Source organism: Triticum urartu, chromosome 5A (genome assembly GCF_056163025.1).
Source record: "Triticum urartu cultivar PI428250 chromosome 5A, HENAU_Tu73, whole genome shotgun sequence".
Classification (NCBI taxonomy): domain Eukaryota; kingdom Viridiplantae; phylum Streptophyta; class Magnoliopsida; order Poales; family Poaceae; genus Triticum; species Triticum urartu.
In genome coordinates this window covers 681,294,470-681,322,005 of record NC_141877.1, presented here as the reverse complement: position 1 = coordinate 681,322,005, position 27,536 = coordinate 681,294,470, and the positions used below count along the sequence as shown (strand labels likewise).

The window sequence follows — 27,536 nt, the reverse complement described above, 5'->3', positions numbered from 1 at the left end:
CCTACCCGAGATCCGTCGGTTTTGACACCGACATTGGTGCTTTCATTGAGAGTTCCTCTGTGTCGTCGCTGTTAGGCTTGATGGCTCCTTCTATCATCGATAGCGATGCAGTCCAGGGTGAGACTTTCCTCCTCGGACAGATCTTTATGTTCGGCGGATTCGCACTGCGGGCCAACTCGCTTGGCCATCTGGAGCAGATCGAAAGTTACGCCCCTGGCCGTCAGGTCAGGTCTGGAAGCTTAAATTACACGGCCGATATCCGCGGAGACTTGATCTTCGACGGATTCGAGCCTCTGCCTTGTGCGTCACACGGTCATGATGAGTACAATTTAGCTCTACCATCGGGCCGTATTCAGGAGATCGCACCGGCAGCCGCTCCGAACCTCATTTCGGAGCCAGTTGCGCCATCCATGGACGGGTGGATAGACCATGGAGTTTACCTCCGCGGATATCTTTCAGCACTCGCCCTTCGGCGATATACTGAATTCATTAAAGTCTCTCTCCTTGTCAGGAGAGTCCTGGCCGAACTATGCTCGGCAGGATTGGGATGTGGATGACGAAGAAATTCGCCGCCCACCCACCACCCACTTAGTAGCCACTGTTGGGGAATGTAGTAATTCCAAAAAAATTCCTACGCACATGCAAGATCATGGTGATGTATAGCAACGAGAGGGGAGAGTGTGTCCACGTACCCTCGTAGACCGAAAGCGGAAGCGTTAGCACAACGCGGTTGATGTAGTCGTACATCTTCACGATCCGACCGATCAAGTACCGAACGCACGGCACCTTCGAGTTCTACACACGTTCAGCCCGATGATGTCCATCGAACTCCGATCTAGCCGAGTGTTGAGGGAGAGTTTCGTCATCACGACGGCGTGGTGACGATGATGATGTTCTACCGACGCAGGGCTTCGCCTAAGCACCGCTACGATATGATCGAGGTGGATGATGGTGGAGGGGGTCACCGCACACGACTAAGAGATCAAGAGATCAATTGTTGTCCCTTTGGGGTGCCCCTGCCCCCGTATATAAAGAAGTGGAGGAGGGGAAGGGCCGACCCTCTCTATGGCGCGCCCTAGGGGAGTCCTACTCCCACCGGGAGTAGGATTCCCCCTACTAGGAACCCTTCCAAGTAGTAGGAGTAGGAGGGAAGGAAAGGGAAGGGAAAAGGAGAAGGAAGGAAGGGGGCGCCCCCCCTCCCTAGTCCAATTCGGACCAGCCCATGGGGAGGGGTGCGGCCACCCTTTGAGGCCTTTCTCTCCTTTCCCGTATGGCCCATTAAGGCCCAATACGAATTCCCGTAACTCCCCGGTACTCTCGAAAATACCCGAATCACTCAGAACCTTTCCGATGTCCGAATATAGTCGTCCAATATATCGCTCTTTACGTCTCGACCATTTCAAGACTCCTCGTCATGTCCCCGATCTCATCCGGGACTCCGAACTCCTTCGGTACATCAAAATTCATAAACTCATAATATAACTGTCATCGAAACCTTAAGCGTGCGGACCCTACGGGTTCGAGAACAATGTAGACATGACCGAGACACGTCTCCGGTCAATAACCAATAGCGGAACCTGGATGCTCATATTGGCTCCCACATATTCTACGAAGATCTTTATCGGTCAGACCGCATAACAACATACGTTGTTCCCTTTGTCATCGGTATGTTACTTTCCCGAGATTCGATTGTCGGTATCTCAATACCTAGTTCAATATCTTTAGCGGCAAGTCTCTTTACTCGTTCTGTAATACATCATCCTGCAACTAACTCATTAGTTGCAATGCTTGCAAGGCTTAAGTGATGTGCATTACCGAGAGGGCCCAGAGATACCTCTCCGACAATCAGAGTGACAAATCCTAATCTCGAAATACGCCAACCCAACAAGTACCTTCGGAGACACCTGTAGAGCACCTTTATAATCACCCAGTTACGTTGTGACGTTTGGTGGCACACAAAGTGTTCCTCCAGTAAACGGGAGTTGCATAATCTCATAGTCATAGGAACATGTATAAGTCATCAAGAAAGCAATAGCAACAAACTAAACGATCAAGTGCTATGCTAACGGAATGGGTCAAGTCAATCACATCATTCTCCTAATGATGTGATTCCGTTAATCAAATGACAACTCATGTCTATGGTTAGGAAACATAACCATCTTTGATCAACGAGCTAGTCAAGTAGAGGCATACTAGTGACACTCTGTTTGTCTATGTATTCACACATGTATTATGTTTTCGGTTAATACAATTATAGCATGAATAATAAACATTTATCATGATATAAGGAAATAAATAATAACTTTATTATTGCCTCTAGGGCATATTTCCTTCAATCTCCCACTTGCACTAGAGTCAATAATCTAGTTCACATCGCCATGTGATTTAACATCAATAGTTCACATCATCATGTGATTAACACCCATAGTTCACATCGACATGTGACCAACACCCAAAGGGTTTACTAGAGTCAATAATCTAGTTCACATCACTATGTGATTAACACCCAAAGAGTACTGAGGTGTGATCATGTTTTGCTTATGAGATAAGTTTAGTCAACGGGTCTGCCACATTGAGATCCGTAAGTATTTTACAAATTTCTATGTCAACAATGCTCTGCATGGAGCTACTCTAGCTAATTGCTCCCACTTTCAATATGTATCCAAATTGAGACTTAGAGTCATCTGGATCAGTGTCAAAACTTGCATCGACATAATCCTTTACGACGAACCTTTTGTCACCTCCATAATCGAGAAACATATCCTTATTCCACTAAGGATAATTTTGACCAATGTCCAGTGATCTACTCCTAGATCACTATTATACTCCCTTGCCAAACTCAGGGCAGGATATACAATAGGTCTGGTACACAGCATGGCATACTTTATAGAACCTATGGCTTAGGCATAGGGAATGACTTTCATTCTCTCTCTATCTTCTGTCGTGGTCGGGTTTTGAGTCTTACTCAACTTCACACCTTTTTAACACAGGCAAGAACTCCTTCTTTGACTGTTCCATTTTGAACTACTTCAAAATCTTATCAAGGTATGTACTCATTGAAAAACTTATCAAGCGTCTTGATCTATCTCTATAGATCTTGATGCTCAATATGTAAGTAGCTTCATCGAGGTCTTTCTTTGAAAAACTCCTTTCAAACATTCCTTTATGCTTTGCAGAATAATTCTACATTATCTCCGATCAACAATATGTCTTTCACATATACTTATCAGAAATGTTGTAGTGCTCCCACTCACTTTCTTGTAAATACACGCTTCACCGCAAGTCTGTATACAACTATATGCTTTGATCAACTTATCAAAGCGTATATTCCAACTCCGAGATGCTTGCACCAGTCCATAGATGGATCACTGGAGCTTGCATATTTTGTTAGTACCTTTAGGATTGACAAAACCTTCTGGTTGCATCATATACAACTCTTCTTTAATAAATCCATTAAGGAATGCAGTTTTGTTTATCCATTTGCCAGATGTCATAAAATGCGGCAATTGCTAACATGATTCGGACAGACTTAAGCATAGATACGAGTGAGAAAACTCTCATCGTAGTCAACACCTTGAACTTGTCGAAAACCTTTTTGCGACAATTCTAGCTTTGTAGATAGTAACACTACTATCAGCGTCCGTCTTCCCCTTGAAGATCCATTTAATCTCAATGGCTCGCCGATCATTGGGCAAGTCAATCAAAGTCCATACTTTGTTCTCATACATGGATCTCATCTCAGATTTCATGGCCTCAAGCCATTTCACGGAATCTGGGCTCATCATCACTTTCTCATAGTTCGTAGGCTCGTCATGGTCAAGTAACATGACCTCCAGAACAGGATTACCATACCACTCTGGTGCGGATCTCACTCTGGTTTACCTACGAGGTTCGATAGTAACTTGATTAGAAGTTACATGATCATCATCATTAGCTTCCTCACTAATCGGTGTAGTAGTCATAGGAACAGATTTCTGTGATGAACTACTTTCCAATAAGGGAGCAGGTACAGTTACCTCATCAAGTTCTACTTTCCTCCCACTCACTTCTTTCGAGAGAAACTCCTTTTTCTAGAAAGGATCCATTCAAAGCAACGAATATATTGCCTTCGGATCTATGATAGAAGGTGTGTTGATGCTCAAAAGTGGCATAGTCATAAAATTAGCTTAGGCTATATAAAGACTAATTCAAACTCAGGATGGGAGGTCACTCCGGATGGCTCTCTTTAAGAAGATTGAGATGGATATGAAGATGGTATATAGAGGAGCTCGGATGTAATAGTTATGACAAGTTCGGCGATGCTCATGTTGACACCAGATTAAATAATGGCATTAAACTCAATTAAGACGACCTCCGATGGAAAACGTTTCAACATGAAAGTTGTGCATCTCGTCGAAACGGTGGATTTTGATATAAAAATCATCTCAATCCGTGGTCGTATGCAACTTGTGGAGGCAAAATAAGGTCAGCAACAGAAGCTGCAGAGTCATTTCGGACCGACCGAGTTTATTTGATCGGTGAGACCGAGTTGGTCCGAAAATTTACCAGAGAGTTGGCAATGTTGACTCGATAGGACCGAAGCAACCCAATCGGTAAGACCGAGATTGATCCGGAAATTACACAAAGTAACAGAGAGTTGGCCACGTTCACTCGGTGGGACCGAAGCAAACCAATCGGTGAGACCGAGATTGATCCAGAAATTGCCAAAGATTCCTGTCCGAGTTAGGTTATGGTTTTTGATGTTCTGGACGGAATTTTTAGTCTTTTTCTTGTACGGAAAGTCCAGCTGCCTTATAAATAGATGAGAGGTGACGGCCGATTGAACAACACACAATCGAACAAATCAATATACTACTTTTGCATCTACGTTTTATCTCTCCATCGTTTTTCTCTCTCGTTCTTCACTGTTCTTCGTGTTTGAGAGCTGCGAATTCCGAGGCTCTAGGGGCGAGCGAATCGACCTAGGGTATCCCATAGCTGCCGCACTCCCTGACGGGGTCCCTCTCGGGGTGTGGGGTTTTCGGGTCTGCAAAAGCGCCCGTCGACTGTCTTGCGTATCGCACTGTCGGTCGGGTCTCCTTCGACGTGAGCTGCGGTGGATCACCCCCGGCGTCGAGGGTACACGTGACGTGTTCGTGTGTCAACACACTTTTTGGCGACTCCGCTGGGGAACGAAGATCAATCATCATCATCCACCATGTCCGATCTTCCCAAGCCATCTGAGGTAGACGCCGATAACATCATTAAGCCCAGTCTTGATGAGATATCGGCCGATCATCGCCAAGTCTATGAGGAGTACAAGAAGGCGCGCGAGGAGAAGGACCTGCAGGAGTTCCTTGCAAAATTCAAGAAAGATCGCCAAGGCAACATCACTCCGATTGAAGAAATCAAGTTCCCTCCTCTTCAAACTGAATAGGTTAAACCCTCTGTAAGTACTGCCTTTTCTCCTGAGCAGTGGGCTGAGATTGAAAGTCGTATTGCTGATGGTAACTGAGGGAGTCCTGGATTAGGGGGTGTCCGGATGGACGGACTATACCTTCAGCCGGACTCCTGGACTATGAAGATACAAGATTGAAGACTTCGTCCCGTGTCCGGAAGGGACTTTCCTTGGCGTGGAAGGCAAGCTTGGCGATATGGATATGTAGATCTCCTACCATTGTAACCGACTATGTGTAACCCTAACCCTCTCCGGTGTCTATATAAACCGGAGGGTTTTAGTCCGTAGGACAACATATAGAACAACAATCATACCATAGGCTAACTTCTAGGGTTTAGCCTCTCCGATCTCGTGGTAGATCTACTCTTGTACTACCCATATCATCAATATTAATCAAGCAGGACGTAGGGTTTTACCTCCATCAAGAGGGCCCGAACCTGGGTAAAACTTCGTGTCCCTTGCCTCCTGTTACCATCCGGCCTAGACGCACAGTTCGGGACCCCCTACCCGAGATCCGCCGGTTTTGACACCGTCATTGGTGCTTTCATTGAGAGTTCCTCTGTGTCGTCGCCGTTAGGCTTGATGGCTCCTACGATCATCAATAGCGATGCAGTCCAGGGTGAGACCTTCCTCCCCGGACAGATCTTCGTCTTTGGCGGCTTCGCACTGCGGGCCAATTCATTTGGCCATCTGGAGCAGATCGAAAGCTATGCCCCTGGCCGTCAGCTCAGATTTGGAAGTTTAAACTACACGGCTGACATCCGCGGGGACTTGATCCTCGACGGATTCGAGCCACTGCCGAGCGCGCCGCATTGCCACGACGAGCATGATCTAGCTCTGCCGCCGAACAGTGCCCTGGAGGCCGCACCCGCATCGGCTTCGACCCTTAATTCGGAGCCAACTGCGTCGATCGAGGATGGGTGGTTGGACGTCGCCTCGGGGGCTGCGATCCCAACGGCGATCGAGCCGAACACCAGCCCCACACTCCGCGAGACTCATGACTCCAAGGAGCCGGACTCCTCTCCGGACTCCGAACCCTCCGCGCCCCTGTCGATCGAATCCGATTGGGCGCCGATCATGGAGTTTACTGCCACGGACATCTTTCAGCACTCGCCTCTCGGCGATATTCTGAAGACACTAAAGTCTCTCTCTTTATCAGGAGAGCCCTAGCCGGACTATGGTCAGCAAGATTGGGATACAGACGATGAAGAAATTCAAAGCCCACCCACCACCCACTTTGTAGCCACTGTCGACGATTTAACCGACATGCTCGACTTCGACTCCGAAGACATCGCAGCCCTAACCTTGTACCAGCTAAGGACGTGACCCACCACGCCCCCCACAATCCCCTGGGACGAGATCCGAGGCGAGGACGAGGAACAGATGGGGATTGAAGGATTCGATGTTAGTGACGAACTCCCGATGGCGCTGCCGCTAGAGGAACTGGAAACCCTAACTGCATTTGTGCCCCCCCCCCCTCTTGATTTTTGACCCTCCCTCCCTCTCTTCTCTCCTCTCTCTCAAAGCTTCGCCTCGACAACCACTGTAACACACCCTTCATCCTCTTTCTACATCCTTAAAAGCCCATTGAATATGATGTATGTTTGGCAATGCAGACAATTCTTGCTAAAAGTTTCTAACGATGAACTCCATCACATGCAGTATTAGTTTCACTTTCGTTAATTTTATCAGATGTCCCGGAAGGGACCACCTTCGTTAATTTTATTAGGTTGTTGAAGAATGACAAACTTGAAAAAAGAAGTTACACAATGTAAAGTGTAGTGTGAATTTGCTCTCACTCGAAACCTCATAAGCCATATGCTGCCAAACAATCCCAGTTAACAGAACAATAAGTGGCAGAGCTACAAAGAACTCGCTGGGCGGGCCATTCTAAGCAAGACCACAATTTTTTTTCTTCGAAATATGAACCATACCACTTCAATAGGCATGACAATGTTTGTTCTTCAAATTTTGAACCATACTACTCTAGGCATTGGTTACAAGATTGCCACATATTTACATGTACATTACTCCAAAGCAAAATATGCTATAAGAAATTGGTATTGGGAATTACATATGATCCCTGAACTGAAGTTTGCTGAAAGGACAAATAAACACTCGTGCTGTGTAGTCGATTGTGCTGTCTTGCGAGAAAATCAGAGCGCAACTGAGGAGGTGCAACATCGCCGCTCGTCGGCTCAACGCTACTAGCTGCCTGGGACACGCCCCGATTAGGGATGGCTCGCCGCCGGTCGCTGCCTAGGCACGAGCACATTAGTGATGGATGGGTCGCTGCTCGCCGGTTTTCTGCAGCTAGCTACTTGTACACGGTGGATGTGTCACCATGAGCACTGCTACTCGTTGGAACAATGCGAAGTGCTTGGGGGTTAACGATGGCTGCTCAAACCTAGTGTGAGTGCATGACTTAATCGGGAGAGTACATGGCGGTATGATAGATACGATGCAGCGAGAGAAAAGCTGCAACTCTCGGGTCACGCCCTCGCCAGGTCAGGACTGGACTGAGCTGGCGGGCTATACTCCATATGTATAGAATTCCGCTTTGCTCCAAACATGGGCGGGCCACGGCACAGGTTTGCCCTTACGTAGCTCCGCCAGTGAGAACAATAGCAAAAGTGAAAAAGTAAACCATGAGTTGCACAATGTAAGATGAATTTGTGCTCGATCGGAACTCAAGTCTGATGCTAAAATATTCTTAAAACAAATGAATAATACTCCCTCCATTCCACAATATAGTGCTTTTAAATTTTTTGAGAAGTCAAACTTTGTAAACTTTGACCAAATTTGTGGAAAAAAATATTTACATCTAGAGTGCGAAACATATATCACTAGATTCATCATAAGATGTAGTTTCACATTATATATTTTTGCTATTCTAGATATAAATATTTTTCTCTACAAATTTAGTCAAAATTTACAAAGTTTGACTTCTCAAAATATCTATAGGCACTACATTATAGAATGGAGGGAGTAGCAAAATTGGGAGAAACAATTATATATACACAAATAAATGCAAAATGCACACAATGTGAAGCGGTTGTGTCATTGTGTGGAACATGAATTTGCTCCCAATCGAAAAAGGGAAATGTTTACAATCGGCGAGCCGGACGAAACTTCCGCCGGTCGCCTCGCTAGCTATGCGCATTGGAGTTGCGCACACATGCCGCGTCACGCTGGCCAAACCGCACCGCTTTCTTTTTTTCTTTCCTTATCTCTTAACTCGCGACCTCATCCACTCGTTCCTTCGTCTTTGCTTTCGTCTCTGATTTCTTCACCGAGCTCGCCTCCTCTTCTCTCTTCAGACCTCCCCGTCTTCCCGGCGCCGGCGCACCTACAACCCACCACAACGGCAGCGCTGCTACATAACCACACCCCCCATCTAGTCCTAGTATCCGGGAACCCAACGATGTGCGGCGCTGAACCCCGTCCAGCAGGATTTTTGCTTCAGCCGGCGATGGTGGTGGCTGGCGGCGATGGCGGTGGCGGAGAATAAGCTGTTTTTTTCTTAATTTGTTTTTGCTGGAACCGTGTTTGATTTTTGCTGGAACCTGCTTGCATTTTTGCTGCAATAGGGAGATGATAGTGCTCGGCGGTAACGGCATGGCCGCCATGAATTGTTTTTGCTGGAACTAGCAATCTTTTTTGCTGAAACCAACCTTTGCTTTTGCTACATCGGAGAAGACTATGTGATGGGAATCAGCTGCATCCAGCGATCTTTTTGCTACATCCGTCATCAATTTTTGTTGGAACCAGCACGAGCATCGGCTACGACCATCGCATGGCGAAGCTACAACCAGGGGGGAAATGCTACAACCGGTGCTTCAATTTGCTACCGTCGGCATCTTTTTTTGCTGGAACCAGTTGAAAGTAGGCGCGGAGGAACTGCATCCAGCGATGTAATTTGCTACACCCCGCATCGATTTTTGCTGGAACCAGCACCAAAAAATGCTTCCACCAGAGTTCGTTTTTGCCAGACCATCGATTTTTTTGCTACAACCACGTTTTTTGTTGTTGGAACCAGCATCCAAAAATGCTTTCACTAGAGTTAGTTATTCGTTCTTTGCTGGATGAGGGACTTTTTGCTACAACCTTATCTTTAATTTGCTGGAACCAAGGATTTCAATTGATTCAACACGGGCGGCAACGTAGAGCATCTTTTTCGACAACTTTTTTTTGTCTGTGAGCGTCGACGAAAAGCACTGCCATCGAGCATGGCGGCGACTTTCGATGGTGAGGGCAAACAGGGGAGGGCGACGGCGCGCTGCGTGACATGGCGACGGGGGGCGGCCGCCATGACCTGCAGCGGTGCTTTCTTCAGATTAAAAAACCTGCCAGGGTGACAAGCGCTGGGAAAGGCACGATCCGACGGCTATGTGGGGGCACATCTAACATCGAGGGTTGGACCGGCCCAAAGTTTGAGCGCAGAGTGCTGCCCATCGAAAAATTACATCCGCACTGTAAAAAAAAAAGAAAAAACTTTACAAGTGAGACTCACGCCGTTCGGCCCGACTCGTCCGTCCCTCGAACCCTACCAGCAGCGAGTCGCCTCCCTTGCCATGGCGGAGCCCTCGCCGCCGCCGCCGCCGCCGTCCAACTCCGGCCTCCGGATCCTCCTCGCCAAGGACCGGGCGCCCACTTCCTCTCCCTCCGCGCCCGCCGCCGTCTCCAGCCACGCCGACCGCGACCGCATCATCGTGAGCCCCCCTCTCTCCCCCATCTCGTACACGATGTGCTCCAGTCCGGGAGGATAGGCCGCCAATTCCCCTAAATTCGACTCGTTTGCTTGGTCGCAGGGAGTGTTCCGGACGGCGCTGTCCAGGAACGAGGCCCCCGAAGCTTTCGCCCTCCAGGCAGTTCAGGAAGCGATTAAGCCTCAGGTATGCATACACCGCACAACCAGATTCGTTGGTGAAAGGCCAGCAGTTGCGTTCCGCTTTACTGTATGTATTTGGTAATCCTTGAGCTGTGGTGTGTTCTAAATGCACAGGCATGTATTTTAACCCGGTTTCTCATCTGATTTGGCAGAAGCAAACGGTGCTGGTTCTAGAGGAGAACCAGACCTTGGAGAATGCTCTTCGAAGGCTGCTGCAGGAACTTGTGGTAAGCTTCTTTAACGCAGACAAGGCCACACTAATACCTGTTGCAAAGTGATGTGCACACTTTCAGTTTTCTGACCACATTGCATATGTGGTGGGCTATCCTAAACTTGTGATATAAAAAAGAAAATTCAATTTTCTGGGTCACAGCCTCACTGAGTCCCTGTTGGAACCTAAGGCTGTGGAACAGTTCTCGACTTCTCGTCCATCCTACACTGTCCACTAAATGTTTCTATATTTTGGTTGATAGCTGACTGCAAATTGCCTTAATAGGAGGAGATAGTAATTGATGCGCTTTTTTATTTGCTGATCATACGATCCTAGAAACAAACCCGATTGCTGATTCTGTTGTACACTCTAGTCATCTGCAGTTCAATCGGGTAAAGGAATTATGCAGTATGGAAACTCATTGGATAGCGGGGAAAGTAATTGCCTGATAACACGCCTTCTTGGTCAGTCAGAATTCTTTCACCAGTTCTGTCCAAATATTTTTATTACCCACATCAGTTTGTAAGCGTATGTATTTTATTCTGATAAATCCAACTTCTGCCATATCAGATATCATGCTTTACCTTTGTGAAAGAGGGCATGTTGAGGGTGGCATGGTATTCCAGTTATTGGAAGATCTGACGGATATGTCAACTATCAAAGACTGCAAAGATGTCTTTGGGTATATTGAGAGCAAGCAGGATGTCTTGGGGAAGGTAATTGCGGATTTGCGAATTGCACTCATTTTTTAATGGTTTGTGGTGCCGGTATGATTTACATAATGTATGTCCATAGTTTTGCTAAATGGGTTTTTTCGGGTTATTTCTAGCAAGAGCTATTTGGGCGTGGCAAGTTGGTTATGCTGAGGACTTGCAACCAACTACTTCGAAGACTTTCAAAGGTTAGTCTGGTTATTTGATTACTTTATTGTGTAATAAATGTGCTATTGGCCTTATCAGTGAAAAGTTTTCGACCATCACCTTCACTTCTCAAGAGCACTAGTTCTATTTCTTGGAGTTTCATCTGATACAAAGTTTATATTCTCTAATAGCATTCATATTTTCTATACTATGAAATTTCAGTCGAACGATGTGGTGTTCTGTGGACGCATTATCATGTTCCTGGCACATTTCTTCCCGTTGTCAGAGCGTTCAGGTTTATTATTTCTTCCCCTACTCCAGCTAGTTTGGCTCCTTATTGACAAGGAATTATAACTGTCCTCTGGGTACACTGCTTATTTTATTCTTCTATTTTTACTTATCAGCTCTCAATATCAAGGGAGTTTTCAACACATCAAATGAAACTAAGTATGAGAAAGATGCCACTGACGGTTAGTACAATTGTCCTGATAAAAATAATTGCTATATTATTTATATTTTTAATGTTACTTTGCAAATTTATCCTGTTCTTTCCTATCTTCATGCAAGTGTATTGTAAGTGATAGCGTTTCCTAATGCACCTTTGTATTTCAGGAATTTCTGTTGATTTCAACTTCTACCAGACCCTTTGGAGTTTGCAGGTTGATATATTGTACTTGTTAATCTCTGGGATTCAAAATCATCATTATGCCACCCATTAATTTCTCAAGTGAGGTTGGTCAATTCTTAACTTTGGGTTTTATTTTCATTCTAGGAGCATTTCAGGAACCCTGCTTTGACTACTACAAATCCAACAAAATGGCAAAAGTTTGCATCTAATTTAACGGTACACTCTCCTTCATTTTTCCATGACATGCAACCTTTTACCATTTCCTGTTCAATGTTTCTGTTCTGAACTTCTGATGATGCTAATTACTAAATTTCAGGTCGTGTTGAGCACATTTGAAGCTCAGCCTCTCAGCGATGCTGATGGAAAACATAATAATCTTGAGCAGGAGGAAGATGCTGCCTTTAATATTAAGTACCTTACTAGCAGTAAATTGATGGGTTTGGAGGTAAAGCATCTGACACTAGTTTCTTTGGTGACTGTTCACTGTTGTTGTATAACCTTATGACATTCTTTTATGCAGTTGAAAGACGCAAGTTTTCGACGCCACATCCTTGTCCAATGCCTTATATTTTTTGACTATCTCAAGGTACACATATTTTGAGTTTAGGTTGCAATCTAACATCAGTTTGTCCCTATTGTACATTCTTGTTCAAATTTTCCAAGTACTTAGGGGTTTCCCTTTGTCTATCCATTCTGTGATAAGCAGCATGTTCTTGCATTCTGAGTAGCCGCAAAAGCAAAAAACAGCACCTATCCCTGTAATAAATCTTAAATTTCGTTGCATCCTAGTTCTGTTTATTTATATGCATATTTCCTGTCCTCTGCCCAATTCAAGTGTATTATGCTGCCACGTGACTGCACATCGGCTACTGATGAGGAGATTCAATAAATTCTTCTTTCACCGCTTACAATAATTCCTTTACTCATTACAATAAATTCTTCTTTCACTGCTTTCTCTCTTCCATGGTACTGATGATGAGATACTTGTGTTCCACACTGGCCAGCTTCTCACTATTTTGAATGACACTGATGATGAGATAGTCGCTAACTTTCTCATGTACCTAGCTAAGAGTAACTATGACCATAGTTGATAGAATAGCATTACTGTCACTTATGGTTGCTGCTGTTACTGTGGCTTAATATATGATCCATGCTGTAGAATGCCGACATGCATCTGGCAATAATCGGAAGGAAAGTTATAACTAATCTGGACCATCAAGCTTTCTTTGTTGGGTAGTGAAGTCTGAACTGGAATATACTTGCAGAATCTTGCAATCATCATAGACACAGTAGTCCTTTTTCCCGTTATTTCAGCTCAATTTCTTGTCGTCGATTAGCCTGCTGCTATCTGTGCTGTGTTGATCACTGACAAAATTATTCTCTTCACCAGGCCCCTGGAAAGAGTGACAAAGAAGGTCCATCCGAGAGCATGGTATGAAACAAATAGCCTACCTGTTTATTTTTGACATACAATTATTACTTATAAGTAAGTACTGTAACTAACATACCATAGGTATGAACACCTGGGACAATGTAACTCAATAATTTTCAACATTTTAGTATATTCATATATCACTACATAATTGCTATCAATATATTGTGACATTTCAACAGCTATGTGACAACCGTGGCATTTATTCTCGTGAAATCCTTTATTTTGGGTCTGTCATTCCTGGTATTTGCATGACTCCGTAGTGCAGATATTACACCTATAGGTATACCTATATTGGTAGAATCAGTTGTTTTGACCTATTGGTTTATACTTATCACATTGTCCAATTTGGCCTCCAATTATAGGTGTGTGCTTACCATAAAGGGTCAAATATAACTATTTTTTGTTGAAAGTAAGGTGTTCCATACTGTAAGTTGTGCTAGCACGAAGTCACTGGTAACTGGTAAGTGGTAATTGGGTCAACTATTACCAGTACCAACTGCTAGTCTCCGAGTGCCTGATACAAGTAAACTGGGCCATAGTGGTAGTATAGTAAACCAGGAATTGTGATTGTCTTAGTTATTGGTTTCTTTGTGGGCCTTATTAGACCATCATTGAGTTATAAGTTAATTCTGTGGATAAGATAATCTTATCTCCTGTCCCCCCTATATAATCAGAAAGAGGAAATCAAATCCTGTGAAGAGCGTGTCAAGAATCTTCTGGAGATGATTCCACCGAAAGGGAAGGAGTTCCTACAAAGCATCGAGCATATTCTTGAGCGGGAGAAAAACTGGGTATATACTTTGCTGCAGTGTACTAGTCTTGTACTTCCGTTGCGGATTTTCACCACCACTTCTTATCCCTCTGCTTGCATTTTGAAAAGGTATGGTGGAAGAGAGATGGATGTCCAGCATTTGAAAAACAACCTTTTGAAAAGAAGTCAGGACAAGCTGGAGCCAGAAAACGGTGTGTTACTTGCTTTCTTCAGGCATTTACATGTTTTCTGATTTGTTGTTATTTGTGTTTCTGCTAGCGTGCTTAGTTGAGCAGAACGTGTGTAAGTGTATAACTGTTTGAAAGCAGAAATCATTTTAATATTAACCAACAAAACTGCATGCATCGACCATGTTATTAGTGAGTACTTGTATATTTGGTTAAGCACTTCCTTGATAATTATATAGTGTCTGTTAGTTCCTTCAGAGTCAGGTGTATGTAACTGGGTGCATTTTAGCGGCAATCACCTTTTTGTGAACTGTCATGAAGCAAGCATATGGAGTTTTACGTCTAGTTTGTTTCACACTAGTCTGTTTATTATTATTTTTGCCCAGCAATTAAGAATCGCTCGAGAGTTTGGGAATCTATTGCAGTTATTTAGAACTTTTACTACCCACATGTTGATTAATTTTTCATTTTTGTCTTGAGCGAAGCTTGGAATTGACCAGTTTGACCGGCATTCATATCAGATGTCAGTACTTATGTATGTTAATTAATAGTTAGACGGGTTATGAAGTCCATGTTGGGCATTATAATGGGCAGAATCCTGTCAAATATGATAATTTTTCTACAGTGGAGGATCAAGGAATGGATAATAACATTGATCGTCTCATTGTAGTTTTTGTGTTCTAGATTTGTCTAGGAAAAAGTAACCATTTAACAAGTTTACATATAAAATGCTGCATAAATTATTTGACCTAACACATTTCCTATTTCCGTACCAGTTCTTTTGTAGTATAAACCCTAAATTTAGTAGTCTTATTTTGTGATAAAATGAAGATATAGGGCAACAGTAAATTTTGGTTAGGTCAGTTATAGATTTTAAGCTGTTTTCACTCTTGTAATTTGAGAGCTTATTATGTTGTGCAATACTGGCTAGGTCGGTTGTAGAATTTTAAGCTGTTTTCACTCTTGTAATATGAGAGTTTATTATCTCGTGCTCTGCTGTTTTCACTGTACTAATTTTAAGCTGTTTTCACTATTCTGTTTTCTTTCATTGTAGTAAGCCAAGGTGGAGATTGGGAAACAAGGAACTTGCTCAACTGTGGAAATGGGCAGAATTAAACCCTGTACGTTTTAAGCTACAACTTTACATTATTATCCTATTTGATTGGGTACTATAACATATAACTGCAATCTTTTTTCGTACTGGTAGAGTATCGAAGAACTTACTTTTTCTTACTGTACAAATTTACTTTTATAAGAAATATGAGTTTGAGTGGGGACATTTCAGCAGGACAGCGGCCTTGTACAAATTTGCTGCAAGCTACTGCCCTGTTAGTTGAATGGCCTACACAGTATTGATAAATAATCATCCAATTACCTGTATGTGCCTTGAGTTACCTTTTTTCTGGCCATACAGTTTTTGAAGTTTCTTGTGGAACCCACATCTCATTTGCATTGGAACTGCAGGATGCTTTGACTGATTCTGACCGAGTCCGCATGCCATCCGTTACAGAATATTGGAAACCACTTGCAGAAGATGTAAGCACTTTAGTTTTTCTTCCATTTTTATTTTTCACCTCTGATTCATTCATCCTTTTTTTATGTACGGTAACTTATTAGGATAGTCCTCGAATACTGACTTTTCAATGTAAATTTGCAGATGGACACATCTGCTGGAATTGAGGAGGAGTATCATCACAAAAATAACCGCGTAAGTTCAAATCCCAGCCTTATTTGTCTTGAGTGCCTGCTGTACTAGAAGTTTCTGATGAAGAACCCTGCTGGATCCCAATTAGTTAATATTTGCGCGTAAGTCATCCATACCTAAAATTCAAGGTGATGCAAAGGATCTATTAAATTGGACCCAGCTATCCATTGAATGAAATCATATTATTCTTCCAAAGAAGTTTTGCTAAAAAAATTGATAAAAATAATCTTTGTGTTATGACCATTTATGCAGATGGCATAGAAATTCTCCCTTTCCATATTTGCTGATATGTATGGGGATTAAGCTGGAATTTAATGCTTTATTGTGCCTACATGTTTCATGTTAAAAAAACACTTGGAAGCAGGCATGTGTATATCAGGTCTTCTCAGCCCATGATCTACCTGATGCAATGCTGTTATGAACTGTTCTTTGTAGAGAACAGAATGTTGTTGACGTAGTTCTGGACTGGTAACGGGTCTTGTCCCACACCAAGACAGGGATGGTTCAAATCGCATTAGGCAGAAACAAAAGGCCCTGAGCTTTTATCAGTGGCTCAGTGGAGCGCTCATGGAATGAAGTCCTCATTTCATGGACACTGATTTCAATAGTGTTATTTTTGGGTTTGCCTATATGACCTGGCGTCGGAAACAGCATTGCATTTTTGTTTTGAATATGTTTGGTGGTCTTAAAAGCCACATTTGTTTAACAGGTTTATTGTTGGAAAGGTTTACGGTTTCAAGCCCGACAAGATCTGGAAGGATTTTCTCGAGTACGTATTATGCTGTTGCTATTACAGTCTCTTACATGCATAATTTTCATCATTGTAATTCATGCACATGTTCCTTAATGAACTTTTTTTTTTGAAATTTTAGAAAAATGTGAAAATAAATGTGTATTTGCGTAAAAAAAAATGTGTGCTAGCAAACATTTCTGCAGAAACAATATGCATGTTCATGTGCCTACAGGAGAAAGCCAATCACATTTCTGCAGAAAGTCATTTATCGTGTCTTTTACACAACTCACAATGGGCATATTTATTTTGCATAATTTTTTTGCTAGTTCACATGCTTTTTTAAAATAATAATAATGAGAATGCCATCTTAAACCTCCATGAGCATTTGAGCGCAAAATCCATGTATAGTTTGCCATGTTTTATCGTCAGCTAATGTTTACCGCCTTATTGCAGTTTTGTGACTACGGGATCGAAGGGGTTGTACCTCCCGAGCTGTTGCCACCCGACGTGCGCGCCAAATTCAATTCTAAGCCCGGGGAGAAGGCCAAACGGCCTAAACGGGAAGACACAAAAGGCACTTCAGCTCACCCCAGGGAGCCACAGGTACCTAGGGCATCATCTGGCGCATATCTGGGCTACCATAACCTGTAATATGCATCTTATGCCTTGGCTGCGTGAAGGTTGCCGCGGCCACACCCGAGACGGATGGCGGCGGCAGCGGGGGCGACCAGGAGGAAGGCGCGGTGCCAATGGACTCCGACAATGGCGCGGGGGAGGACGGCCAGAAGCGCAGCCCCGGTGAGGTCTCCGGGCCTGAGTCGGGGCAGTGTGAGGCCGAAGACGACGGGGAAGACAACACGAAAAGTGCGCATAGTAGAGATCGTCGGTAGGGGTCACAAACAGTCCACAGAAGGATGAGATTCTCCCCAAGGGGATGATGTTGTATCATGTTTCCAACTTTTTGATTCCGATTTGCCGTGGCGCCCCCTGAGCTGAGACATTAGTTAATTATTAGCAGACACTAATGTCTTCCCTTTGTTTTGACAGTGACACTAATGTCTTCCCTAATTATACTAGTTGACAGAACACCATGTTTTAGCCTGACATGTGTATGTACATGATATACGTAGCAACTACTAAGTGTCAAAGCTCCATGTGTATAATCTTGCGCCCATTTCACAGTTTGTTTGTACAGCGATAGAAGATCCATATCCAGAGTGGTTGCCAATGCTAGCACTCACCAGATTTATTCAGGAAATTTGAACGCCGGAAACATTCTGACGCCCAGTTCTGGTTGGGAACCCGGCTCGAATCCTCATCTGCAACAAGTTCAAGTTCCAGCCCTGTTCAATGATAAGCCCATTTGACAGTGGTTTTTTTTCTTCTTTCAGAAATGACTTTGTTGCAAGGCATTTTCTACGGTCATTGAAATCTCGCACCTGGAGTGGTTGCCAACGCCGGCACTACATTCATACTTGTTGAGCAAGTTTGGCGAGATCCGATTTCGAAATTGGAATCGCGGCCCGGGGACTCGGTTCGAATGCTTGCTTGTCCGCAACCACCCCGTTTGTAGGAGTATAAAATAAATGGCGCCCTTAATAAAGGAAGTCGTCCTGTAACGGATGATGGTTGATTTTGGCGGTAGGTTGGTTGGATTTTCTTCTACTCTTTCTACTCCTCATCGGAAGTGCTTTGCAATTAATTACATTCACTGCCCCCGGTCAACTACCCAGCGAGCACCAGGTCTCATCCGGGCCGCCCGTTGGACCCGTGGACGGATGGGATGAAGTACGGGGCCGAAGGAAGGTTGGCTTGGACGACACAAGTCAGGAGCCCCTGTATATATTTATATATATATGCAGGGCAGGGCTCAGCTCGGCTAGTCTTATTCTTTCTCTCTGTGTGTGTCCACTGTCCAGTAGTAGTAATAGAAGAAGAGGACTACTCATCAGATCAAGAAAGAAGAAGAGGAAAGGAAGGGGGTGCTTCCGCCTGCGCCTGCCGGGGAGGGGAACAACAATGGCGCTCTCCTCCGCCGCCCCCTCTGACTGACTTGTAAGTCTCCCTCTCTCTTTCTCTTGATCTCTGCACTGTCTTTCTTTCCGCTTCTAGCTAGGGAGATAATGATGATTTAGCGTATCTCTCCTCTCCTGGTAGTGTAGCAGTAGTAGCAGGAGTCGCCACTTCAATTTGAAATGACTTGAACCATCTCATATGCTATCTTTTAGATTTCCACCCATTTTGGCAAATAAATCGTCAGCATCTCTCTTGTAGGAGTAATTCCTAGCCCGTGGCGTTTTGCAACCACGGACAATCTATGGAAACGGGACGAGCACAACGCCGTTCATCCATCCATTCATTTCTGGGACCTCGATTAGTGCTAAATTCCTTGTCCTCCACAGTTTTTTTTTACAACAGCACTTAGGGGGGCACTAGTAATTCCCTGTTCTTGTCGTCCACGGGTTATGTATGTACTCCCTCCGTTCGGAATTACTTGTTTCGGATATGGATGTATCTAGAACTAAAATACATCTACATACATCCATTTCTGCGACAAGTAATTCCGAACGGAGGGTGGCTCCTTTGGCACCACTCCAGTTTTTCCCCGCAGTACTAGCTACATTCGTCGTCGGTAAAAAAAAAGAGGTCCAGAATTTAAGACCCCTTCTTTTTGGAAAACAAACAAACAAACAAAGCGTGTCTCGTTAGTATTATAGTACATGGCACTAGAAGCCAGTAAGCAACTCCAATGCGATCGTACGTGTCGCCGTTCTCTTTTTTTATTATATATGTGAACAAGAGAGTACATCAGTAGTAGTTTATTTTTTCTATTTTTACCTCGGCCTCGGCCTCGGCCTCGCCTCGCTCACTGAATCCAACACAAGACGGGAAGGGACGGGCCTCGGTCCCTGCGAAATCACCCCTACCTCCTACTCCTACTCCTACTAGTAGTAGCCATGCCATGCCATGCACGGAACCGAGGAGGAGCAGGTAGGCCCGCCCGTCATCCTTTGGGGCGGGCGCGTGGAGATTCGGGACGGGGACATAGTACATGGTTGATCCCTAAGCCACGCCACGCACTCGCTCATGTCACATCGTTGCCGCTTGCCGGCCGGCGTAGGACCCCCCGAGCACGCACAGCCTCGTGTCCCCCAGGAGTGGAGTGGAGTGGAGTACGCCCACAAGTCCACCGTGCAGTGCCGCGTCACGTCTCCACTGTTTCAGCGGCGTGCCACGCTTCTCACCATGCCCATACTGCTCCTCTCCACTTTTATACTACTACTCCATCCGGTCCAGATTACTCGTCGCAGAAATGAATATATCTAAAATTAAAATACATCTAAATACATATATACCTCCCACAAGTAATTCGGAACGGAAGGAGTACGTACTGCTGCGCTCTACTGTACTCTACTGTACGTACTCCGCTTGCTTCACGCCATGGCTTACGCTTACGGACTGCTGTGTTTGTCTTGTGCTGACTGACTGACAGGGACGTGACTAGCGCTGGAGAAAGCTGGTGTTCACGAGCGAGCGACGTGCGGCGTGGCCTGGGGTTTGGCTTGTGCCAGGCGCCTTCCCCAACCCAGCTTCTTCGCCGGGCCCTGCCAGGCGGCGCGACGCGACGAGGCAGTCAGTCAGTCAGCAGCTACGCCTGCCACTCTACTCTAAGGGGCAGCAGCATCATCATCCTCCCCCCCTCGGAGAGAGAGAGCGAGAGAGATCACAAGACGCACCACCGGCCAAGCGCAACGGGCCGAATCGAGCCAGCAGGAGGCGGTAGGTTTGGCTTGGCTTGGCTTGGCATGGAGAAGATGATGTTGCATCAGCAGGAGCAGGAGGGTCGCACGTGCCCGCCGTGGCTCCAGGCGGCCATCGCAGGTGATGTCATGATCCCTCTCCTCTCCTCCTCTCATCAACACACCACACTGTTTCTTCTTCACGAGCGTAGGCGTAGGCGTAGGCTGATCGATGGGCGTGGGCGGCTTCATTTCGTGGCAGCATTGTACCAGCGGCATGCCCGCCGTACGTGCTCATGGGGGATAAATGCGTGCGATCGCTCGCTGCAGTGAAAGTGGCGATTGATTATTGTGCGTGCCTGCTGCCTGCTGGAGTAGTAAACACACCACACTTGGGTTCGCTCTGGTCACAAGAGAGATCGCGCTAGATTCTCACATCTCTCTCTCTCTCTCTCTCTCTCTCTCTCTCTCTCTCTCTCTCAGAGGGTACTCTTGTTGTTCCTGCCTGCCTGCCTGACCCATGCCGCCGATCAAGCTAGCTACTATGTCGCACAGTGGTACTACCACGTACCACGTACTAGCACAGTAGTGATGAGCGAGCGAGAGAGAGAGAGCTCAAGCTCACGGGTGTCCTGTGATGCGCATTAATGCCTGCCGCGCTCAGAGGATTCTCAACTCACCTACGGCCACGAAGTAGTGGTACGTAGCATCACTGTGGCGAGCAGCGAGTGATGCCAGTGCTCGTGCTCCTCCCTCCGCTGGGTACAAGTGAAGAGAGGTTCATGGCCCGGGCACGGGCACCGACACGAGACTGTTCCAGTACGTAGTATGAACGCGTGCCCACAAGATTGTCAAAACGAGATGACCTGTGCGGCTGCACCCCGTGCCCGACTACCTACTGTCACTAATCTGTAGCTGAGAACGAGACCAGATTGTACACTAGCGACCTGTGTCTCTTCCTTTTCTTCATTTGTTTGTTTGTTCACTAGCTCCTCGTCCGGGAATCTCTCATCCTCATCCTCTGCCTGCCTCGGCTTGCTTTGGTTGGATTCTTCCTTGCTCACTTTCGCCACCTTCTCCGGCCGGATTTCGAATTTTGAACTCCACGTACGCCCACCTCAAAACCATGCATGCATACGCTAGAAAGAAAAGAATATATATTGCTACTGGTCTACTAGTGGTGCGTCTGTACGTGACCAAGCTGGCAAAGAAACCCATCATTCTGGGTCAACCCTTTCACCGGCAGGCCGCCCGCCCGCAGTGAAAAATCCAAGACACGGCCAGCAGACGAGCCGTCGTGTCACGGGCCGGCACTGTCACTTCACACTCCACACTTTTTTTCCTTTGTTTTTATCCTTGCATGTCTCTCTCTGAAATGCCACGGCTGCTACCAGCGTGGTACTGTAACAATCTATCCCAGTGAATTACCCATCTCTCAATCAGTCCACATTAATTAATCTCAAAGAATTTTTAGTTGCTGCATGCATGCATGCATCCATTTTCTCTAATGTGAAAAACTGTATGGATGCTCTACGTGCAGACATCGAGCAGCGCGTGCGCGCGCTGGCGGCCGGCGTGCCGGACGACGACGCGGCGGCGGCGGCCGCGGACCACTCCTTCGCCGAGCGCGCCGAGAACTACTACCACCGCCGCCCGCAGCTGCTCGCGCTCCTCACCGACCTCCACCACCGCTACCTCTACCTCGCCGACCGCTACGCTCAGTCCCTCCTCGCCAACGCCAACGCCAAGTCGTCTGCCCACTTCCACTCCCACCACCTCAACCTCAACCTCAACCTCAGCTCCGACTGCTCCTCCGACGTTGATGACCGCTCCTCGGACGCCGGCAGCTCCCTCTCCTTCCAGCCCCACGCAGGAATCACCGATGATCATTTCGCAACTCCGGTTGCTGCTCCGGCCGTTGACGGCGACCTGGTGGTGGCGGAGCTGGTGATGGCGTGGGTGGACCGGGACCTGCTGGCGGACGAGGCGGACCGCCGGAGGGCCGAGTCGGCGCGCAAGATCGACCTGCAGGGGAGCCTGCTGGAGGTGCTCGAGTCGGAGCGCCTGGTCCTGCTGGGCGAGAACGCGCGCCTGGCCTTCCGCGCCTCCGCCGCCGAGGAGGAGGCCGCGGCCGCCGCAGCCGAGCTCGGCTACACGCGCCGCCGCGCGGCCGACCTGGCCCGGCTGGCCGTGAAGCTGCGGGACGACCACCGGGCGTGCATCCTCGGGCGGAAGGTGGAGGCGCTGCAGGCGCAGGTGTACGGGCTGGAGCTCCGCAACCGGGAGTGCTTCGAGGCCATGGCCGCCTGGGAGGCCGAGCGCAAGGCCGGCGTCGCCGAGATCGAACGCCTACGCGCCGAGAACCGCCGCCTCGCCGCCGAGGCCGCGGCCGCGCAGGCGTCGGCGAGGAGGAAGCGTGGGGGCGGCAAGGGTGGCGGGAGCGGGTGGTGGTGGCTGGCGAGGGTGCGGCTGGCGGCGGAGTGGACGCCGTGCGCGCCGTCGTCGGTGACGGTGAGGAAGGTCGGCGAGCAGATGAAGGGCGGCAAGTACAACGGCGGCTGCTTCTGCCTGTAGGCACCGGCGGCGACGGCGAGGGTCTGTGCTTTTGGTGCTTCTTTTTGGTTTGCCCCCTTGGATTATGGCGGTATTACTGTGGGGAGGATCGGCGAGAGATGGTTTAGGCTGGGGTTATTATGAGGCAATGCAGGGTGTAATATGATAATTAAGCAGCTGTTCTTGGACTGGTTTACTCCACCACTGTCACTGGCACTCATGGAGCTGTGATGCTTCTGTCGTGGAGGTGGAGATGGGCAAAGTATATATGCTAGTACTATTATTATGACTCCTTTGATTCAAAACCGACAATACCACACTAACAACAGTAAGGACTCCTTTGATTCAAAGGAATTTCATATGATTTTTGTAGAATTTGGACCATTAGGAATTTTATAGTAAGAGCTCCTTTTGCATCATTCTATAGGACAACATGAGACAAATCGACATCCCTTAAAACCCCAATAGATTTTCATTCTAAAAAATCCCCCAATAGATTTTTTTAAATCAGACAAATCAAGAGAACAAACATGAAGGTCCCATCAAATTGTACATAGGAAACATAAAAATTCTTAACATTTAATTTCAATTAGATTTTTGAGTTCTCAACAAATAAACGATACAATACAACACTAGTATACATGGAATGGCCTAGGAAAAGGAAAAATTCCAACATTTAAGTTCTAAGAAATGTCAATTTAAACTAGTAAAAAAATCTCGGTTCCAGATCAAAATTTGCACCGGTTTCCATGTGTTCTAGAATACACGGCATAAATTGTCAATAAAAGGATTTTTGCAAAAAAAAATGTGCCATGTATTTTAGAATGTATGGATTATGTTGCCATCGCTAGCTGTTCGTTAATTGACTATCAATTGGTTACTGAAAAAGGAGATGTTGACCCAGTTACACATTTGTACCGTTACATTTGCACACATATTTATTTGTGCAAATGTGCTTTGTTTGGGGTTCAATCTTGTTGTGTCCTTACCCAATAACAAAAGAGCTAGCGAGGCACATATTTGTATTGTTGCCATTAAGAATAAAACGATGGGGTTTATTTCATATTGATTGGATTTATCCCTCTACATCATATCATCTTGTTTAAGGCATTACTCCGTTCTTGTTAACTTAATCCACTAGATACATGCTGGATAGCGGTCGATCTTTGGAGTAATAGTAGTAGATGCAGACAGGTGTCGGTCTACTTGTCACGGACGTGATGCCTATATTCATGATCATTGCCTTAGATATCGTCATAACTTTGCGCTTTTCTATCAATTGCTCAACATTAATTTGTTTACCCATCATATGCGTCACTAGTAGAAAACAGGGCTTTGGTTAGGCCCTGGCCAGCCCATTAGTCCCGGTTCAGTCACGAACCGGGACCCATGGGGGGCATATGTCCCAGTTCGTGCGCCCAGGGGGCCGGCCGGGCCTCGGGAGGCATTTGTCCCGGTTCGTGTGGACTCATTTGTCCCGGTTCTAGGCACGAACCGAGACCAATGGTCATCGCTCCTGGCCCACAGCCATTGGTCCCGGTTCGTGTCTAGAACCGGGACAGAAGGGGTGCCTTTAGTCCCGGTTCCAGCCACGAACCGGGACCAATGAGGTGGCTACATATACCTCTCGCCGCGAGCAGAGCACTCCACTACTCTGTTTTTCTGGCCGGCGAGGGGAGAGCTTTGTGGTGCTCTAGCTCACCTCCTATGCACATGAGGTGTTCGATGAAATGCCCGAGCCACACTAGTTAAGCTTTCTCCTCTCGAAGCTCGACCTCCAAGCTCCATTTTCCCCGAGATTTGTCTAGGTTTAGCGGTCCGTCACGTCCCGTCCCCGTCTTCACCGCCGTCGATCGCCCGCGCTAATCTCGTCGCCGACATCATCGTGGTGAGCCTCTTGTTCTTATCTTCTTTCTGAAAGAATTTTTTTTCTTACTTTAGATAGATACTTGTCTAATTTTCTTACTTTTATATTGCTTGTTATCATATAGTGTGATGGTTTTGGTATCGGCCCCCGTCGGCCCTCGTCCTGGCTATGATTCAGATGTGGTATATATTATCTTTTATAACTATTTGTTTCATTTATTGTTTATGACAATTATGCCGACCAACGTGACATAGATTTTATTTATCTAGGAGGTATGTGAACCGGAAATTCCAACCGACCCTATTGTCTAGAGGTTAAATTTAGTTGAAGAACAAAACAATTAATTGAAGGAAAAAATAAAAAATTTTGAGGAGGAGAAGATGATTTTGGAGTTGTATGTTGCGGATGTCGTCGATGATCATAAGATCAAGATGGATGCAATACAGTTGAAGATTAGAAAGATTAGAAAATATGCCATTCATACCGAGGCTTGGTATCATTATGCCGTTGGATCAATTGTTACCTTGGTTGTGATTATGATCGCATTTGTTGTTGCATTGAAAGGTTTTACATATATTCAACGTATGGTTTAATTAGATGCTCTGGAGAGCTATATGTTGAATGAGAACTATGTATGTACTTTGGTTTTAATGTGATGATGAACTTCTATTAATTTGGTCGCTTATCTATCCATGTGAATCTGTAATGGTTTTTTACACACATAATTATATATAATGCACACAGATGAACCGACAATGGATGTACGGTGACAGACACACCTTCGAGTACATTAAGGGCCTGCATAATTTTCTCGAAGTGACCGAGACAAACAAGCACAATGGTTTTATGTGTTGTCCATGCCCTATATGTGGGAATACAAAGTCTTACTCTGACCGGAAAATCCTTCACACCCACCTGCTTTATAAGGGTTTCATGCCACACTATAATGTTTGGACCAAGCTCGGAGAATTAGGGGTTATGATGGAAGACAACGAAGAAGAAGAGGACGATGACAACTAGGTGCCCCCTGAATACGGTGATGCTGCAACGGGGGAAGCTGCTGAAGATCAAGAGGAACCAGACGATGTGCCCGATGATGATGATCTCCGCCGGGTCATTGTTGATGCAAGGACATAGTGCGAAAGTCAAAAGAAGAAGCTGAAGTTCGATCGCACGTTAGAGGATCATAAAAAAGGGTTGTACCCCAATTGCGAAGATGACAATGATGTCTACTACACAACCTTCTTCTTGTAGACGTTGTTGGGCCTCCAAGTGCAGAGGTTTGTAGGACAGTAGCAAATTTCCCTCAAGTGGATGACCTAAGGTTTATCAATCCGTGGGAGGCGTAGGATGAAGATGGTCTCTCTCAAACAACCCTGCAACCAAATAACAAAGAGTCTCTTGTGTCCCCAACACACCCAATACAATGGTAAATTGTATAGGTGCACTAGTTCGGCGAAGAGATTGTGATACAAGTGCAATATGGATGATAGATATAGGTTTTTGTAATATGAAAATATAAAAATAGCAAGGTAACTAATGATAAAAATGAGCACAAACGGTATTGCAATGCTAGGAAACAAGGCCTAGGGTTCATACTTTCACTAGTGCAAGTTCTCTCAACAATAATAACATAATTGGATCATATAACTATCCCTCAACATGCAACAAAGAGTCACTTCAAAGTCACTAATAGCGGAGAACAAACGAAGAAATTATGGTAGGGTACGAAACCACCTCAAAGTTATTCTTTCTGATCGACCTATTCAAGGGTTCGTACTAGAATAACACCTTAAGACACAAATCAATCAAAACCCTAATGTCACCTAGATACTCCAATGTCACCTCAAGTATCCGTGCGTATGATTATACGATATGCATCACACAATCTCAGGTTCATCTATTCAACCAACACAAAGAATTTCAAAGAGTGCCCCAAAGTTTCTACCGGAGAGTCAAGACGAAAACGTGTGCCAACCCCTATGCATAAGTTCACGAGGTCACGGAACTCGCAAGTTGATCACCAAAACATACATCAAGAGGATCACATGATATCCCATTGTCACCACAGATAAGCACATGCAAGACATACATCAAGTGTTCTCAAATCCTTAAAGACTCAACCCGATAAGATAACTTCAAAGGGAAAACTCAATCCATTATAAGAGAGTAGAGGGGGAGAAACATCATAAGATCCAACTATAATAGCAAAGCTCATGATACATCAAGACCGTGCCAAATCAAGAACACGAGAGAGAGAGAGAGAGAGATCAAACACATAGCTATTGGTACATACCCTCAGACCCGAGGGTGAACTACTCCCTCGTCATGGAGAGCGCCGGGATGATGAAGATGGCCACCGAAGAGGGATCCCCTCCTCCGGCAGGGTGCCGAAATGTCTCTAGATTGGTTTTCGGTGGCTACAGAGGCTTGCGTCGGCGGAAATCCCGATCTAGGTTTCTTTCTGAAAGTTTTGGGTTATATAAGAGGTGTTGGAGTCAGGAACAAGTCAGGGGGGTCTCCGGCCTATCCACGAG

General features: G+C 45.8%; 2 protein-coding genes across 3 annotated transcripts; both read left to right on the top strand.

Annotated features, from left to right (window-relative positions):
• Positions 1 to 9,930: 9,930 nt before the first annotated feature.
• On the top strand, positions 9,931 to 17,993 carry THO1 (nuclear matrix protein-like protein). Of its 2 annotated transcripts, none has more exons than XM_048677084.2 (21): positions 9,931 to 10,149; positions 10,249 to 10,332; positions 10,481 to 10,555; positions 10,913 to 11,003; positions 11,110 to 11,255; positions 11,369 to 11,440; positions 11,622 to 11,694; positions 11,804 to 11,869; positions 12,012 to 12,058; positions 12,172 to 12,243; positions 12,344 to 12,472; positions 12,548 to 12,613; positions 13,418 to 13,459; positions 14,137 to 14,253; positions 14,343 to 14,425; positions 15,456 to 15,522; positions 15,866 to 15,937; positions 16,059 to 16,109; positions 16,816 to 16,875; positions 17,293 to 17,442; positions 17,520 to 17,993. In XM_048677084.2, exons 1-21 carry the CDS (start codon positions 10,012 to 10,014, stop codon positions 17,727 to 17,729), a joined length of 1,911 nt encoding a protein of 636 aa, XP_048533041.2. In that variant the 5' UTR covers positions 9,931 to 10,011; the 3' UTR covers positions 17,730 to 17,993. The 2 variants fall into 2 exon arrangements, with proteins under 2 accessions (XP_048533041.2, XP_087378485.1); XM_087522359.1 differs by having other exon boundaries at positions 16,799 to 16,875.
• A 706-nt stretch (positions 17,994 to 18,699) lies between these two features.
• LOC125511663 (kinase-interacting family protein) lies at positions 18,700 to 23,421 on the top strand. Its single transcript, XM_048677085.2, has 3 exons — positions 18,700 to 18,894; positions 20,333 to 20,721; positions 22,120 to 23,421. Exons 2-3 carry the CDS (start codon positions 20,646 to 20,648, stop codon positions 23,151 to 23,153), a joined length of 1,110 nt encoding a protein of 369 aa, XP_048533042.1. The 5' UTR covers positions 18,700 to 18,894; positions 20,333 to 20,645; the 3' UTR covers positions 23,154 to 23,421.
• Positions 23,422 to 27,536: the final 4,115 nt, after the last annotated feature.

Bases quoted from the DNA above. Each gene is read 5' to 3' on its own strand.
- LOC125511663 (XM_048677085.2), top strand. From the start codon at position 20,646: ATGGAGAAGATGATGTTGCATCAGCAGGAGCAGGAGGGTCGCACGTGC. The intron at 20,722-22,119 runs GTGATGTCATGA...CTCTACGTGCAG, and splicing joins GCTCCAGGCGGCCATCGCAG to ACATCGAGCAGCGCGTGCGC.
- THO1 (XM_087522359.1), top strand. From the start codon at position 10,012: ATGGCGGAGCCCTCGCCGCCGCCGCCGCCGCCGTCCAACTCCGGCCTC. The intron at 10,150-10,248 runs GTGAGCCCCCCT...GCTTGGTCGCAG, and splicing joins CCGACCGCGACCGCATCATC to GGAGTGTTCCGGACGGCGCT. The intron at 14,426-15,455 runs GTGTGTTACTTG...CTTTCATTGTAG, and splicing joins CAAGCTGGAGCCAGAAAACG to TAAGCCAAGGTGGAGATTGG.